The 19200-nt window shown below is 46.4% G+C and overlaps 1 protein-coding gene and 1 pseudogene across 1 annotated transcript in view; both read right to left on the bottom strand.

Moving 5' to 3' along the window:
* Positions 1-19200, bottom strand: part of LOC141106843 (uncharacterized) — a 59983-nt gene that overhangs the window by 27288 nt on the left and 13495 nt on the right. Inside the window, exons 2-3 of the mRNA XM_073597771.1 lie at positions 3071-3260; positions 2857-2954 (exon numbers count right to left, since the gene is read on the bottom strand). Coding sequence (XP_073453872.1) covers positions 2857-2954; positions 3071-3230 — 258 coding nt within the window. The 5' untranslated portion in view covers positions 3231-3260. The remainder of the gene's footprint in view (positions 1-2856; positions 2955-3070; positions 3261-19200) is intronic.
* LOC141104961 (uncharacterized) overlaps positions 16239-19200 on the bottom strand; it is a 72317-nt pseudogene continuing 69355 nt past the window's right edge.

Below are 19200 nucleotides of genomic sequence, written 5' to 3'. Positions count from 1 at the left end.
AGTAGCTTCTTGCATTGGCGGTAATGCACGTTTAGCCGCGCTAGCTCTTCGCAGCATTTCTCTGCCTCTATTCAAAATCGATGGTTCCTTATGAGAGGCCATTGATTTGAACAGAAGTCGCACCACAAGTCAGCTCATGATGATCCGACTTGCAGTGCGGCTTGTGCGCTGAGGATCTTGAAGGGGAACCCTCGCCAAAATGAGAAAAAAAACTGGCATGGGGTTCTCAAGAGCATACAAGACCCTTCAGTCTGGTATGGGTGTAAAGGGGAACCCCCACGCCAAAAAAACACAAACCATTATCCGAGCATGCAGCCTGGCAGGTCAGGAAAGGAGGGGGGGGGGACAAGCCAATGCCCCCCTCCTGGACCATACCAGGCCACACGCCCTTCAACATGGGGGGGTAGGGTGCTTTGGTACAGGTGGGGGACTCTGAGCCCCTTACCCCAAAGCACCTTGTCCCCCATTTTGATGGGGATAACGGCCTCTTCCCCACAACCCTGGCCGGTGGCTGCGGGGGTCTGCGGGCAGGCAACTTATCTGAATCTGCAAGCCCTGTTTAAGAATCCGGGGCCCATTTCTTAAAGGGGGCTTCCAGATTCCAATAAGCCGCTCGCCCGCAGACCCCCATAACCACCTGCCAGGGTTGCAAGAAAGAGGCCCTTGCCCCCATCAACTTCGGGACAAGGTACTTTAGGGGGGCGCAGAGCTCCCCCCTGCCCCAAAGAACCCATCCCCCCATAATGAGGACGTGTGGCCTGGTATGGTTGGGGGGGCATTCGCTCATCCCTCCCTTTCCTGACCTGCCGGACTGCATTCTTGGATAAGGGTCTTGTATGGAGTTTAGGGGGGACCCCAAGCCAATTATTTCTCTTGGGGGGGAACCCCACGTCAGTTTTTTTTTTCATTTTGGCGAGGGTTCCTCTTCAAGATCCTTAGTGCACAAGCCGCACCGCAAGTCGGATCACCATGATGGTGATGGTGGTGCGACTTCTATTCAAATCAATGGCCTCTCATAGGGAACTATTGATTTTGACATGGAAAAAAAAAAAAAACACTTGGTGCGGCTTAACAGCATTAAGTCACGTTTAGCAGCGTTAGACGTTTTTACAGCTCTAACGCCGGTCCCCAGAAAGCGCTGGCCCTGAGGTTTTTTTTTCAGCTTGAAAACGCCTTACGCCACTTACAGCTCCTAAACGCCTGTGTGTGCGCATGAGGCCATAGAATAAAATGGAGAAGCGTTTTTAAGCTGCAAAAAAAAAAAAAAAAGTCTGGCACTGCTAAAAGCGACTGTAAAAATGCCATGTGTGCATGAGGCCTAAATCATAACTACCAATAACTGTCAATCATCTACCTGATGATGGTGAGGGATGGTGTGACCTTCCTGTGTGGAATCCCGGGAATACAGAGGACGGGGACATCTCTCTGGTGGGTTCCTGGTATTAGGTGGCTCCATCATATTCTTGTGTCCTTCTGATAACTCCTCCATCACTCCATACTCCTCATCCTCCTCTTTATACTCTTCTTTAACATCAATATTATTATCCCCGAGGTTTCCACTCTGAATATATAATAAAACATTCATTGTAACAAACATGATTGTGTTTAACCCTTTCATGACTAAGCCTATTTTTGAAATTTGGTGTTTACAAGTTAAAATCCGTACTTTTTGCTAGAAAATTACTTAGAGTTCCCAAACATTATATATATTTTTTTTAGCAGAGAATCTGGAGAATAAAATGGCGATTGTTGCAATATTTTTTATCACACGGTATTTGTGCAGCGGTGTTTTAAACGCAAATTTTTGGAAAAGTGACACTTTCATGAATTTTAAAAAATCCAAACAGTAAAGTTACCCCAATTTTTTTGTATAATGTGAAAGATGATGTTACGCCGAGTAAATAGATACCAAACATGTCACCCTTTATAATTGCACGCACTCGTGGAATGGCGACAAACTACGGTACCTATGAATTTCCATAGGCGACGCTTTAAATTTTTTTTACGGTTACCAGGTGTGAGTTACAGAGGAGGTCTAGGGCTAGAATTATTGCTCTCGCTCTGACGATCGCGGCGATACCTCACATGTGTGATTTGAACACTGTTTACATATGTGGGCGCGACTTCCGTATGCGTTTTCTTCGCTGCGCGAGCTCGCGGGGACAGGGGCACTTTAAACATTTTTTTTTTTTTTTTTAATTTATTTTTTTTTTTTTTTTACTTTATAAATTGTGTTTTTAAAAAAAAAAAAATTTTTTTTTTACTTTTATTGCTGTCACAAGCAATGTAAACATCCCTTGTGACAGTAATATGTGGTGACAGGTACTCTTTATGGAGGGATGGGGGGTCTAAAAGACCCCCCATCCCTCCTTTACACTTCAAAGTATTCAGATCGCCGAAAACGGCGATTCTGAATACTGTGTACTTTTTTAAATTCGGCGCCATTGGCAGCCGAGTAAACGGGAAGTGACGTCATGACGTCGCTTCCGCGTTTACAACGAGAAGGCTGGAACGAAGCCGCCCACAGCTTCGTTCCAGCCCGCCCCCAGCCGCCGAAGGTACACGAGCAGACACCGGGCCTCCTGATCGCACGGGAGGCCCGGTAACAGTGGCGGGAGGCGGCGGGAGGGGGGGGTTGTCCCCTCCCCTCCTCCGGTATAACAACCGAGCGGCTTTTAGCCGCATCGGTTGTTATATACGGGTAGCCGATCGCCCGCTGTAAACAACGGTACCGGGATGATGCCTGCTGCTGCGGGCATCATCCCGGTATAACCCCGGAAAGCCGAGTATGCATATCTGCGTACGGTCGGCGGGAAGGGGATAAATCATAACTACCAATAATTTTCAATCATCTACCTGATGATGGTGGGGGATGGTGTGACCTTCCTGTGTGGAATCCCGGGAATACAGAGGATGGGGACATCTCTCTGGTGGGTTCCCATTACTGGATCCATCTGTAGGAAACACACACACTGACTGAATACATTGTTTCTATGTGTTTATCAGATGATGGGGGATCTAGGTGGACCCTCCGTACTGCTCTCTCCTTTACAATAAAGTCTCCTCTTACCCGGTGATGTGAGGGGCGGCTGATTGTCCATCATGATGTCCTTCCGAGCACCGCTCACCTTTCCTGTCAGCAGCTCGATGATCTCTCTGGTGACTTCTAGAATCTTCTTTTTATTTCTCTCTTCTATTAGGGAGGGAGGTGGAGGCAATGTGATGGTCATATGATCTCCAGACTTCACAGGAGGAAAACTCTAGATTTGAACACAAATAGTAAAATCAAATGACATTCCCAGAATCCTCCTCACCTCACCGGTCAGGTCTCTTTTTATTTAAACCCCACTTCATGCTGAGGAGCTGTGAGGTCAGTGTGATGTCATAGGATTCTCTGACTCTGATTGGAGGGACATTGGGGGGAGGAGGAGCTGTGGGAGGTGGTATGTGAGGTTTCTGTACACAGAATCATTTCTCCCGGGTGCGTCCCTCCTCTCCTAAGCTAAAAGATGATCTTTATCTTTGGGCTTTGCCAGGATACATCATATTCCTGTGATCTCCGTGTACTCCGGAGACTTTACTGATCACATTTTAGGATGAATATCTGAGACTCAGATCATTATGGAAAAACATTTCTAGATTTTTACTACAAATGAAAATTTTCCCTTTTTCTTCTTATTTGAATCTTATAAAATAAAGACATACATATTCCAATTCCCCCTAAATAAACTGCCCATCCCCCACCATTAATAAAAGTAGTATAATCCGTTTGTCAGGAGTGTGTTGTTGTCATGAAACGGCTTCTGACTTGGCCTGGCTGATGTCTCTTCTGATTTCTGATTTTTGGCTTCTGACAATGTTGATTTCTGGTTTCTGAACCCGGCTTGTACAATTACCCGCTCCGTCTTCCAAATCCTGGCTTCTGTTTTTTACAACGCTCCTGTTCTGTGCATTTTCTGTCTCTGTCTGGTTTATGGTTCCTGACAGTTGCGCTCCTGCTCCCTATTCCAGCATCCTGGTTTTGGCTGTGATGCATTCTTTCTGTCTGTCTGTCCACCTGCAAGGTGATTGATGTGGTCAGTCTCTGGGTGGAGACCAAACTGTACTTAAGCCAACCAAGCCTGCAGTCTCATGCTTGTGATATTGCGTTTGTAACATGTGCTCCAAGCTCTCTGTTTGTCTGCCCTGCTCTGCTGTTTGGATTCCCTCGTTGAAGACCTCGGTTCGGATATCGACTACTCTCTGAACTCTGCCTGCCTATTTACTATGGATTTGACCCTGACTATTCTGAACCTTGCCTGCCTTGTACCTAGACTGTCATTGAATCACTCTGCCTGTCTGCCAACCGCAAATACCTGGTTGCTGTGCTCAGTTTGCGCCTTCCTTGGAGCGGTGGCCAGGAACTATAAGTCCTAGGGGCAACTGAGTACCAGTAGGCCTGCTTGCCTTATGGAAAAGGGGGCTGCTATAGGTGAACAACACAGAAGCCAGCTATAGTGTCTGACCGCCTGCATTAGGGGTAAGTGTGACATTGTTAGTATATATGTAGAAAATCTACAATAGACGGATGAGGTGAGAAGGTGATTGATGAAAAAGGTGACATCTCCAAAATGAAGGAAATATTTCAGCTCTGTAAGCGGGGGAATGTTCTGATCCTGAAGAGGTTAATCTACCATTCCACATTATATATGGCTGGGGGGGGCACATGTCTGGGGTTCTATCTATAAGTGGATTCTTTATTTAAGCACAAAGCGAGAATACACAGCAAACTACTTTGAAAAACACCAAACAGACTGCAGGAGACCTTGTTTCCACATTCAGCTCTCCTTCCTCTCTATAACATGTGCTTTCTACCAATCCTTCTGACAGTTGTGTCCTCTCTCCTTAATCTCACTTTCCCTCACCCCTCTTCTCCACCCCACAGCCTGTATATATCACCCTCACTTCTGTCCTCTCCTTATTTCTGCACTCACCAACTCCTGCTAATTCTAAACCCACATGCTAATAAAACCTCCAGGACTCTGGGACATGTCCCTTCATATAAATCATACTCCCATATTACCTCCCTCACCCTTCTGCTTCTCCTAACCTCTGGAGTTTAAACCCCAAACCCTGGGCCTCTATCGTTTAACTTCCCAAATCTCCCATCACCCCATGCCTTCTGGCAACAGCTGTAATCCACACAATTTAGTTGCTATCCCTCTTCTTCCCAAAATCGGCCTCCTCTTCTCTTGCGCCATTTGGAACGCCTGCTCTGCTTGTAACAAACTCACTTTTGTGCATGACCTCTTTATCACCAACTACTCACTGTTACTGAAACCTGGCTTCATGAATCTGACACTGCTTCTTCTGCTTCCCTCTCCCATGATGGCCTTCTCTGGGCTCACTCCCCCTGACCCAGTGGATGTAAGGGAGGTGGAGTGGGAATCCTTCTGGCCCTACATAGCATCTTTCAGGTACTTCACCCTCCTCCTTCACTCTCCTCATTTGAGGCACATTGTATTTTCTATTTTTTATTTATTTTTATCTTCCTGCTTCCCTTTTCCTCCAAACTGCTTGAACATCCGGTCTACAACTGACTGAGCGACCATCTCATTGACAATAACATTCCTGATCCCCTTCAGTCTGCATTTCGCTCTCAGCACTCCACAGAAACTGCTCTTCTAGAGCTCAATATTGATCTACTGACAGCCAATGAACACTATTATGTACTTCTACTCCTGGACCTCTGTGCTGCCTTTGACACGGTGGACCACCCCATCCTCCTCAAAAAACTCCACTCCTTTGGTCCCCGTGACTGTACTCTTCATTGGCTCTCAACCTGTCTATCCCACCACACCTTCAGTGTCACTAAAAACTTTACTTCCTCCTCTCCTCTTCCAACCTCTGTTGGGGTCCCCCAAGGTTCTGTTCTTGGACCTCTCATACATAGCCTCCATGGCTTCCAATACCATTTATACTCTGATGACAACCAAATCTATCTCTCTGCCCCTCAGCACACTCCTTCAGTCTCCTCACGTATTACTAATTTGCTAACAGACATATCAGCCTGGATGTCACACCACTTCCTCAATCTATCCAAAACCGAGCTCATAATATTTCCATTCAGTGTCCTCCACCCCTCTCTGCAAATCCTTAAGCTGGTCTGCATTCCGTGTCCTCCACCCCTCTCTGCCAATCCCTCCACTGGTCTCCATTTAGTGTCCTCCACCCCTCTCTGCCAATCCCAAAACCAAGACTCCATGGACACCTCCCACCATCTTTGGACAGACCATCTCTCCGAGCACCAAAGCCAAGAGTCTCGGAGTTATCTTTGACTCAGAAATGACAATGAATGCACAAATAAGATCAGTAGTTAGCGGATCTCACCATCTTCTCCGCCTGCTTCGCAGACTCATCCCCTTCATCCCAGAAGAAAACAAAGCAGCAGTAGTTGGAACAAGTATCTATTCCCGTCTCGACTACGCAAACTCACTCTACATAGGATTACCCCAATATCAGCTTGCGCGCTTACAGGCCATTCAAAATGCGGCGGCACGACTGTTAACAGGAAAAAAACCCTGGGAGTCCATCTCCCCTTCCCTGAGGAGCCTACATTGGCTAACGGTAAAGAATCGGATCACATTCAAGACCCTCTGCCTCACCCACAAATGCATACAAGTTAACGCCCCTCAATACCTCCGAGAGAAAATAAAAAACACTACACACCAAATCGCAATCTGCGATCATCTAACCAAAACCTCCTCCTCATTCCCAAATACCGCTCCAAAGCAAGGGGAGAAAGCAGATTCGCAGTCCAGGGACCTCGGCTATGGAACACTCTTCCAACTCACATCCGCATGCAAGAAAACCATCTAGCCTTCAGGAAAAAACTCAAGACTTACCTCTTCTAAGAAGCTGACAACACAAAACGCAATTAGCGCCTTGAGGCGATTCAGTTCGCATTTGCAGCGCTTTACAAATCATTCATTCATTCAATCCCTCCACTGGTCTCCATTCAGTGTCCTCCACCCCTCTGTGTCAATCCCTCCACTGGTCTCCATTCAGTGTCCTCTACCCCTCTGTGTCAATCCCTCCACTGGTCTCCATTCAGTGTCCTCCACCGCTCTCTGCCAATCCCTCCACTGGTCTCCATTCAGTGTCCTCCACCGCTCTCTGCCAATCCCTCCACTGGTCTCCATTCAGTGTCCTCCACCCCTCTCTGCCTATCCCTCCACTGGCTTCCATTCAGTGTCCTCCACCCCTCTCTGCCAATCCCTCCACTGGTCTCCATTCAGTGTCCTCCACCCCTCTGTGTCAATCCCTCCACTGGTCTCCATTCAGTGTCCTCCACCCCTCTCTGCCAATCCCTCCACTGGTCTCCATTCAGTGTCCTCCACCCCTCTGTGTCAATCCCTCCACTGGTCTCCATTCAGTGTCCTCCACCCCTCTCTGCCAATCCCTCCACTGGTCTCCATTCAGTGTCCTCCACCCCTCTCTGCCAATCCCTCCACTGGTCTCCATTCAGTGTCCTCCACCCCTCTCTACCAATCCATCCACTGGTCTCCATTCAGTGTCCTCCACCCCTCTCTGCCAATCCCTCCACTGGCCTCCATTTAGTGTCCTCCACCCCTCTCTGCCAATCCCTCCACTGGCTTCCATTTAGTGTCCTCAATCCCAACACGGGCCTCAATTCAATGTCCTCCAGCCCTCTCTGCCAATCCCTCCACTGGTCTCCATTCAGTGTTCTCCACCCCTCTCTGCCAATCCCTCCACTGGTCTCCATTCAGTGTCCTCCACCCCTCTGTGTCAATCCCTCCACTGGTCTCCATTCAGTGTCCTCCACCCCTCTGTGTCAATCCCTCCACTGGTCTCCATTCAGTGTTCTCCACCCCTCTCTACCAATCCCTCCACTGGCTTCCATTCGGTGTCCTCCACCCCTCTCTACCAATCCCTCCACTGGTCTCCATTCAGTGTCCTCCACCCCTCTCTGCCAATCCCTCCACTGGCCTCCATTCAGTGTCCTAAACCCCTCTCTGCTAATTCCTCCACTGGCTTCTGCTCACCCAACAAATCAAATTCAAAATAGTTACAGCAATTTACAAAGTCATTCACAACTCGGCCCCCAGCTACGTCACTAAACTAGTCTTAACCAACCAAATTGTTCTCTTCATTCCTCCCAAGACCTCCTGTTATCTAGCTCTAATGTCACCTCCTCTCGTACTCATCTCCAGAGCCTTTCTCATCCTCTGGAACTCCCTATCCCAATTTGTGCATCTCCTACTCTGTCCACATTTAGATGATCCCTGAAAACCCTTCTCTTCAGAGAAACCTAACCTGCCCCCCTCCTAACAGCTGGACTTCTATTTTTTCCATCAGCCCATCCCCCACAGTTATTGCCTTTTGTATCATTTGTCCCTCCCTCTTAGACTGTAAGCTCTCCGGATCAGGGCCCTCTGATTCCTCCTGTATTATCCGGGACAGTTGGAAATTATCCTTATAGATGTGTAGTGCTCCCCCCGCAGGAGCCACTGATGATAACTGGTTCTTTCCCATACAGTACAGAGGCCCCCCAGTCACCCAAGTAACTGTCCATTCACTCCGACTCCAATAAACAGTCTAGGGGTTTGTCTCTTTGTAATGAATTGCTTGTAGAACTCGGGGTTTGGGATACTCCAAAACTGTTAGCAACATTAACCCCTTGCCTAGCGGGCAATTTTACCCGCTTCCTGTCCAGGTCAATTTTTCAGTTTTCAGCGCTGTCACACTTTGAATGACAATTGCGCGGTCATGTAACACTGTACACATCGGACATTTTTATCACACAGATAGAGCTTTCTTCTGGTCATAGTTAATCACCACTGGGGGGGGAGGGGGGTTATTTTTTGCTAGATTAACAAAAAAACATTGAAAATTTTGAAAAAGACACAATTTTTCATAGTTTGTTATAACATTTTGCAAACAGGTAATTTTTCTACATCACTGGTGTGTGCTGATGAGGCTGCACTGGTGGGCACTGATAGGTTACACTGATGGGCACTGATAGGCAGCTCTAAATGAGGAGGCACCGATTGGCATTTCTGATGAGCTCTGATTGGCAGCACTGGTGGGCACTGATTTTATCAGTGCCAATGTCCCTTTAACATAATCACACACATAGGTTGGACTTGATGGACTTGTGTCTTTTTTCAAACTCACCTACTATGTAACTATGTAACACATACCAGTTATCGGCTCTCCTCTCCTCTCCTCACGCTGTCAGCACGAGGAAAGGAATGCCGATAACCGGCTTTTGTTTACGTTGTGATCATCTGTGATTGGACACGGCTGATCACGTGGAAAAGAGCCGCTGATTGGCTCTTTAACCCGAATTTATATTAATTCCCTCCTACTTTGCATTTAACCCTGAGTGCATTAAGCACGGCCTCATCCCCCATGTGACGTCCATCTCTAGACCGGACCCTGCATACACCCACTTCCACCTCATCCATCTGCGGACAGACACCGCACACACGGAGCGGCACCAACCAAGTGTGTTTGGCAGACGACCTCCATGTGGACTTGGTCCATGTGGCACTAGGAGCCTTTCAGCGCAGTCGGGGAGTGGTGAGATTGCACGGTGTATATTGTCCATTGGACACCCACCACATCCAGCCGGCTTCCTAGCGTCATACGGCATGCACTCCGCTCCTACTGGAACCCGCTTACAGACCGGCCCCCATACAGCCAGATCAGTCACGGGGAAACCATTCAGCATACTGGAGCTCAGACATCTGTCAGTCTTATTTACTGGAACTTACGGCGATATCATGTACATGCACCACTGATGGACTCTGTCTCAGCGGGTCTAGCCGTCCATCCATCCCAAGCATACTCCCTATTACGTCTGGCCACACACCACCTTTGGAACCACAGACTGATCTATTGTGGTAACCAACTAGCCCAGCCAGTCCCATATTCCTACTTGTACTCCATCCGCAGCTCCCCGCACTAGTGCAATTGTGACGTTACCATTGGGTTGGATGAGTGTGTGATGAATGGTGGAGTGTGGAAGTGTATGCAGTAGGGATGAGCCGAACACCCCCCGGTTTGGTTCGCATCAAGAACATGCAAAGGGACCGAAAGTTCGCGCGAACATTCGAACACCGTTAAAGTCTACGGGACTCGAACCTGAGAAATCAAAAGTGCGAATTTTAAAGGCTAATATGCAAGTTATTGTCCTAAAAAGGGTTTGGGGACCCGGGTCCTGCCCCAGGGGACATGTATCAATACAAAAGACATTTTTAAAAACAGGCCGTTTTCTCGGGAGCAGTGATTTTAATAATGCTTAAAGTTAAAAAAAAGTGAAATATTCCTTTAAATATCGTACCTGGGGGGTGTCTATAGTATGCCTGTAAAGTGGCGCGTTTCCCGTGTTTAGAACAGTCCCTGCACAAAATGACATTTCTTAGGGCCCTTTCATACTGAGGCGTTAGTAAAACGCCCAACAAACATATAGCGCTATTTACGCGTTTTTACCGCGTTTATGCCGCGTTAGCGCTAAAATAGCACCAATGCCCATTCATTTTTAAAGCGTTTTTAAAGCGTTGGCGTTAGCTAACAACCCCACCCCCTTACATCACATTCTGTGTACTTCCTGGTTAAACAGAACGGAGATGGAGTTTTATGAGCTGCTGTTAATGTTCTTGCTTCTCTTTTGGGAAGAAATCCTGAAACAGAGACCACAATGTTGTTTTTGGGTTCATCCTATACAGACAATGCATGCTGACAGAGGACAATTCGTGCTGCTATATCAGACCTGAGGGTTCACCCCGATAAATTCTGCAATTATACCCCAATGAGCATTGCAACGTAAGTATAGTCACAATATGCCATTCCCAGAACCCTACCTCTATAGACCCAAACACATAACCCTACACTAATCTCGGCCCCTCTAGTCCCAAAACCCCCTTCTATAGTCCCAGAAACCCTAACCCCAATCCCACTGCCTACAGTCCCAAACCCCTAACCCTAATCCCACCTCCTATAGTCCCAAACCTCTAACCCTAATCCCCCTTCCTATAGTCCCAGAAACCCTAACCCTAATCCCACCTCATATAGTCCCAGAAACCCTAACCCTAATCCCACCTCCTATAGTCTCAAACCCCTAACCCTAATCCCACTTCCTATAGTCCCAGAAACCCTAACCCTAATCCCACCTCCTATAGTCTCAAACCCCTAACCCTAATCCCACTTCCTATAGTCCCAAACCCCTAACCCTAATCCCACTTCCTATAGTCCCAAACCCCTAACCCTAACCTCACCTCCTATAGTCCCAAACCCCTAATCCTAGCCCTAATCCCACTTCCTATTGTCCCAAACCCTAATCCCACCTCCTATAGTCCCAGAAACCCTAAACCTAACCCCATCTCCTAAAGTCCCAGAAACCCTAACCCTAATCCCACTTCCTATAGTCCCAAACCCCTAACCCTAATCCCACCTCCTATAGTCCCAAACCCCTAACCCTAGCCCTAATCCCACTTCCTATAGTCCCAAACCCCTAACCCTAGCCCTAATCCCACTTCCTATAGTCCCAAACCCCTAACCCTAATCCCACTGCCTACAGTCCCAAACCCCTAACCCTAATCCCACCTCCTATAGTCCCAAACCTCTAACCCTAATACCCCTTCCTATAGTCCCAGAAACCCTAACCTTAATCCCACCTCATATAGTCCCAGAAACCCTAACCCTAATCCCACCTCCTATAGTCTCAAACCCCTAACCCTAATCCCACTTCCTATAGTCCCAGAAACCCTAACCCTAATCCCACCTTCTATAGTCTCAAACCCCTAACCCTAATCCCACTTCCTATAGTCCCAAACCCCTAACCCTAATCCCACTTCCTATAGTCCCAAACCCCTAACCCTAACCTCACCTCCTATAGTCCCAAACCCCTAACCCTAGCCCTAATCCCACTTCCTATAGTCCCAAACCCTAATCCCACCTCCTATAGTCCCAGAAACCCTAAACCTAACCCCACCTCCTAAAGTCCCAGAAACCCTAACCCTAATCCCACTTCCTATAGTCCCAAACCCCTAACCCTAATCCCACCTCCTATAGTCCCAAACCCCCAACCCTAGCCCTAATCCCACTTCCTATAGTCCCAAACCCCTAACCCTAGCCCTAATCCCACTTCCTATAGTCCCAAACCCCTAACCCTAATCCCACTGCCTACAGTCCCAAACCCCTAACCCTAATCCCACCTCCTATAGTCCCAGAAACCATAAACCTAACCATAATCCCACCTCCTAAAGTCCCAGAAACCCTAACCCTAATCCCAGTTCCTATAGTCCCAAACCCCTAACCCCAATCCCACCTCCTATAGTCCCAAACCCTTAACCCTAATCCCACCTCCTATAGTCCCAAACCCCTAACCCTAATCCCACTTCCTACAGTCCCAAACCCCTAATCCTAACCCTAATCCCACCTCCTATAGTCCCAAACCCCTAAACCTAATCCCACTTCCTATAGTCCCAAACCCCTAATCCTAACCCTAATCCCACTTCCTATAGTCCCAAACCCCTAACCCCACTTCCTATAGTCCCAAACCCCTAACCCTAACCCCACCTCCTATAGTCCCAAACCCCTAACCCCAATCCCACTTCCTATAGTCCCAAACCCCTAACCCCACTTCCTATAGTCCCAAACCCCTAACCCTAATCCCACCTCCTATAGTCCCAAACCCCTAACCCTAATCCCACTTCCTATAGTCCCAAACCCCTAACCCTAACCCAAATCCCACCTCCTATAGTCCCAGAAACCCTAACCCTAATTTCATTTCCTATAGTCCCTAACCCTAATCCCACCTCCTATAGTCCCAGAAACCCTAATCCCACCTCCTATAGTCCCAAACCCCTAACCCTAATCACACTTCCTATAGTCCCAAACCCCTAACCCTAATCCCACCTCCTATAGTCCCAGAAACCCTAACCCCAATCCTACTTCCTATAGTCCCAAACCCATAACCCTAATCCCACTTCCTATAGTCCCAAACCCCTAACCCTAATCCCACCTCCTATAGTCCCAAACCCCTAACCCTAATCCCACTGCCTATAGTCCCAAACCCCTAACCCTAATCCCACCTCCTATGGTCCCAAACCCCTAACCCCACTTCCTATAGTCCCAAACCCCTAACCCTAATCCCACCTCCTATAGTCCCAGAAACCCTAACCCTAATCCCACTTCCTATAGTCCCAAACCCCTAACCCTAATCCCACCTCCTATAGTCCCAAACCTCTAACCCTAATCCCACTTCCTATAGTCCCAAACCCCTAACCCCAATCCCACCTCCTATAGTCCCAAACCCCTAACCCTAATCCCACCTCCTATAGTCCCAAACCCCTAACCCTAATCCCACTTCCTACAGTCCCAAACCCCTAATCCTAACCCTAATCCCACCTCCTATAGTCCCAAACCCCTAAACCTAATCCCACTTCCTATAGTCCCAAACCCCTAATCCTAACCCTAATCCCACTTCCTATAGTCCCAAACCCCTAACCCCACTTCCTATAGTCCCAAACCCCTAACCCTAACCCCACCTCCTATAGTCCCAAACCCCTAACCCCAATCCCACTTCCTATAGTCCCAAACCCCTAACCCCACTTCCTATAGTCCCAAACCCCTAACCCTAATCCCACCTCCTATAGTCCCAAACCCCTAACCCCAATCCCACTTCCTATAGTCCCAAACCCCTAACCCTAACCCAAATCCCACCTCCTATAGTCCCAGAAACCCTAACCCTAATCCCATTTCCTATAGTCCCTAACCCTAATCCCACCTCCTATAGTCCCAGAAACCCTAACCCTAATCCCACCTTCTATAGTCCCAAACCCCTAACCCTAATCACACTTCCTATAGTCCCAAACCCCTAACCCTAATCCCACCTCCTATAGTCCCAGAAACCCTAACCCCAATCCTACTTCCTATAGTCCCAAACCCATAACCCTAATCCCACTTCCTATAGTCCCAAACCCCTAACCCTAATCCCACCTCCTATAGTCCCAAACCCCTAACCCTAATCCCACTGCCTATAGTCCCAAACCCCTAACCCTAATCCCACCTCCTATGGTCCCAAACCCCTAACCCCACTTCCTATAGTCCCAAACCCCTAACCCTAATCCCACCTCCTATAGTCCCAGAAACCCTAACCCTAATCCCACTTCCTATAGTCCCAAACCCCTAACCCTAATCCCACCTCCTATAGTCCCAGAAACCCTAACCCTAATCCCACTTCCTATAGTCCCAAACCCCTAACCCTAATCCCACTTCCTATAGTCCCAAACCCCTAACCTAATCCCACTTCCTATAGTCCCAAACCCCTAACCCTAATCCCACCTCCTATAGTCCCAAACCCCTAACCCTAATCCCACTGCCTATAGTCCCAAACCCCTAACCCTAATCCCACTTCCTATAGTCCCAAAACCCTAACCCTAATCCCACTTCCTATAGTCCCAAACCTCACCTCCTATAGTCCCAGTAACCCTAACCTCACCTCCTATAGTCCCAAACAGTCAATCCTATAGTACCTAACTGATTGTAAAAAAAACCTGATTGTTAATAAAAATATGATTGTATTGATGTTATTAGATTGTATGTATATATAATATATATATACATACAATCATACATACAATCTAATAACATCAATACAATCATATTTTTATTAACAATCAGGTTTTTTTTACAATCAGTTAGGTACTATAGGATTGACTGTTTGGGACTATAGGAGGTGAGGTTAGGGTTATATCTATTATATATAGATATATATATATCTATATATAGATATATATATATCTATATATACTATTAATGATGCACAAAAAGATAATCAATTTTATTATGACATGCCTGCAGTACATTTAAACATCAATTATTAACAGAAATCCTCTATTCAGACTATATATAACCTGACATAGTACAAGCAAAGTATAAAAAACATCAAAATTGGATTAGATCATATCCTCTTGCCAACTTAGTGCACCTACAGGGCTCAAGAAATAATCAGCAAATTCATTGCGTATTGTAAAACCCACTCTGGTACCACGAACATGAGGGAAAGCAGCGGGTTCTATATTATGTGCCAAAGTATCCTCAAAATTTATACCATCTCTCTCCCTTACCAAATGATGCAGCACACATGCTGCCTTTATAACTTTACAGGCATTCTCTACTTTTAGGTTTATTGGTTTATGGAAAATTTGCCATTTGTTGGCAAGTATGCCAAAAGAACATTCGACCAGTCTACGTGCCTGACAAAGACGGTAATTGAAAATCCTCTTCCAGGTGTCCAGATTTCTCTGCGAGTAAGGCTTCATGAGATGTTTATTGATAGCAAATGCATCATCGGCCACAAAGACAAACGGCATGTTTGGACCATCCGTCCCAGGCAATGGTCTGTTAACCGGCAAATCGAGTTGATTTGAAAAAGAGACGTTTTTCAAATTTAGAATTTTGGAATACGGTGGTGTCTGCACAGCTCCCAAATGCTCCCAGATCAACAAAAAGGAATTTATAGTCTGCGTCTACCACAGCCATCAAGACAACAGAAAAATATTTTTTGTAATTATAGTAATGACTACCACTATGACAGGGTTTTATCAACCTTATATGTTTGCCATCTATGGCCCCAAGACAGTTAGGAAAATGTGTCTTGATCAAGAACCGCTGAGCAACATCTTCCCATTTCTGTTTGTTTGGAATTGGAATTGACAATATAATGTCCAAGCTCCATCCATCCCGGTGGGCATTGAGAACAAGGACATAGAGAATGTTGCATTTGGCCATTAGATGGAGCTAATGCCTGTGATACTTAGTGCCATATAATAGCCAAATGTGGTTTTCTCTGTATTACATTAATGGTTGGTATAATATTGCTCTTTTCATTATCTTATGTCCTTTAATGTGACCAGCATTCACCCAGTTGTGCCAAATTCTGGCCGTATTTTCATTAACACAGCAATTTCCTCTGACCGTCATCTCAATTATGGGGCAATAATGTTGTATTATTACTGCAGTCCCACATTATTGCCACTAGATGCAGCCAATGATCATAGGAAATCACTGAAATAAAATATGACCAATAATGGTCACGGCTGGGGGAATGCGCATCACATTTGTTCTGGAATTTTATTGATAGGCAACTCCTATCCTCATATTGATTAGCGGTTCCAAATAAATAACTACTTCAGTAGAGAACAGACACAAAAGATACACTCCGCATCTTCCCAAATAACTGTTCTGTTTTATTATGACACAATTGAAGGTTTTTATACACATGATTACGTAGCTATCACATTAATATTAAAATTGTACTTTTATGGTAACAAGGGGCGTAACATAGGCAGGCTAATTCTAATCAGGACTGGAAAGAATGCAAACATGTCATGAAAACATTATTAGTGCCGTGTGCAATACATACAAAATACAATACAATTCTATACAGAACTTACACATTTCCTTTACACATTCATTCTACAAAGTTTTTAGAAACAGACCTGTAAGTGTTTGTGAAATCTTCCACCACAAAATGTACTCAGCCAATGAGAGGTAATGACTCCAATTTTATTTTAAAAGGCCTAGAGGACTGCCTTTTAAGTGGTGGGGTTAACGTGTTTCGTCCTGGAAGATGACTTGAGAAAACAGACCTCTTGCAAGAGTTTACACCACAAAATGTACTCAGCCAATGAGAGGTAATGACTCCATTTTTATTTTTCTCCTGCTATCAATGGGCAACACGGTACAACACTTCATCCATGTCTTTGGTGATCTCTGATCTCCTTATCAACTGTTTCTTACATGATGAAGATCAGCCATGGAGTATATCTGAGGTGTATATCAGGGTGTACTTCTTCCCCACATGTCCAGCAACAATTATATACAAGACATTTCCCGCACTCACTAATACACCTCGAGGGTTGTGTGGGACCCCTGATGTACAGGAAGACAGGACTTCACTGAGGAACAATTTCCTCACTCAGACTAGGAAAGTGGCTTCTACTTCGTGTGAGATCTCTGATGTCTGGAAAGACTGGACTTCTGTGAAAAACATTTCCCGCACTCAGGACAGGAATACGGCTTCTCCCCCGTGTGCGATTGCTGATGTTTGGAAAGATGGGACTTCTGTGAAAAACATTTCCCGCACTCAGGACAGGAATACGGCTTCTCCCCCGTGTGCGATTGCTGATGTTTGGAAAGATGGGACTTCTGTGAAAAACATTTCCCACACTCAGGACAGGAATACGGCTTCTCCCCCATGTGCAATTTCTGATGCGTGGAAAGATTGGACTTCTGTAAAAAACATTTCCCGCACTCAGGACAGGAATGCGGCTTTTCCCCCGTGTGAGATCTCTGATGTGTGACAAGTTTTGATTTATCTATAAAACATTTCCCGCACTCAGGACAGGAATATGGCTTTTCCCCTGTGTGCAATCTCTGATGCGTGGAAAGATTGAACTTCTGTAAAAAACATTTCCCGCACTCAAGACAAGAATACGGCCTCTCCCCCGTATGCAATCTCTGATGATAGTAAAGATGGGGCTTCTCTGAAAAACATTTCCCGCACTCACGACAGGAATATGGCTTCTCCCCCGTGTGCAATCTTTGATGCGTGGAAAGATGGGACTTCCGTGAAAAACATTTCCCACACTCAGAACAGTAATATGGCTTTTCCCCCGTGTGCAATCTCTGATGCGTGGAAAGATGGGACTTCCGTGAAAAACATTTCCCGCACTCAGTACAGGAATGCGGCTTCTCCTCCGTGTGAGATCTCTGATGTGTGGTAAGACTGGACTTCTGTGAAAAACATTTCCCGCACTCAGGACAGGAATATGGCTTTTCCCCCGTGTGCAATCTCTGATGTATGGAAAGACTGGACTTCTGTGAAAAACATTTCCCGCACTCAGTACAGGAATATGGCTTCTCCCCCGTGTGAGATCTCTGATGTATGACAACCTCTGATTTTTCTCCAAAACATTTCCCGCACTCAGTACAGGAATACGGCTTCTCACCTACGTGAGATCTCTGATGTCTGGTAATATGGGACTTCTGTGAAAAACATTTCCCGCACTCAGAACATGAATACGGCTTTTCCCCCGTGTGAGTTCTCTGATGTCTGACCAGATCTGATTTTTGTACAAAACATTTCCCGCACTCAGGACAGGAATACAGCTTCTCTCCTGTGTGAGTTTTTTTATGCATATTAAGTTTGAATCTAAAATGGAAACACTTCCCGCAATCAGGACAGAAAAACCTTTTATCTGTTGGAAGGACGGCACCGTCCCTCACAGTCTGAGGTTCCTCAGGATAAGAGGAATACGATGGTCCGGCACCGTCCCTCACAGTCTGAGGTTCCTCAGGATAAGAGGAATACGATGGTCCGGCACCGTCCCTCACAGTCTGAGGTTCCTCAGGATAAGAGGAATACGATGGTCCGGCACCGTCCCTCACAGTCTGAGATTCCTCAGGATAAGAGGAATACGATGGTCCGGCACCGTCCCTCACAGTCTGAGGTTCCTCAGGATAAGAGGAATACGATGGTCCGGCACCGTCCCTCACAGTCTGAGGTTCCTCAGGATAAGAGGAATACGATGGTCCATCTACACTGTGTGGTGCCGGATGGACATTTGAGGTAGTCGGGTTTTCTCCTGGACTATACTGTGTGATGTCCTCATCTTCTACTTTACAGTCTGGAGACAAAGTGAGACAATCCTCTGAGGTTTTCCTCATCTCCCGTCCATCTACTAAAATAGAAATACAAAGATTATTACTAGACATGAGCAGATTGGTTCCCCTAAACCAGGACTCCGCCCACATCAGGCAGCTTTGTCTCTGAGGATCTTACAATTCCCCCCTCAAGGTAACTAGTAAATGGGTCTTCTGATCTCCTACCAGTTCATTTCTTTATTCATGGACCTTAGTCAGAGAGTGAGGAAACAACGAGAACTGTCTTTTATAGGAGTGACAGTGATGAGGGGATTATAGGACGAGTGTCCCAACCCCCTCTATCACTCATTGCCATCTTCCTAACACAAGAAGTCCTGCACTTCCTTATTTAGTCCATGATTTAGTCATGAATAACAGCGGGGCTGAGCCCCACCAGAGGTCAGAGAGTGAGGATGGGGGGAGAACAACCAAGATGAAGACTGGACTGATCCTGAAGACCACCATCATTGGGTTATTGACTTG

The sequence above is a fragment of the Aquarana catesbeiana genome, linkage group LG08 (assembly GCF_042186555.1).
Source record: "Aquarana catesbeiana isolate 2022-GZ linkage group LG08, ASM4218655v1, whole genome shotgun sequence".
NCBI classification, from domain to species: domain Eukaryota; kingdom Metazoa; phylum Chordata; class Amphibia; order Anura; family Ranidae; genus Aquarana; species Aquarana catesbeiana.
This window is presented reverse-complemented; position numbering and strand designations above follow the sequence as displayed.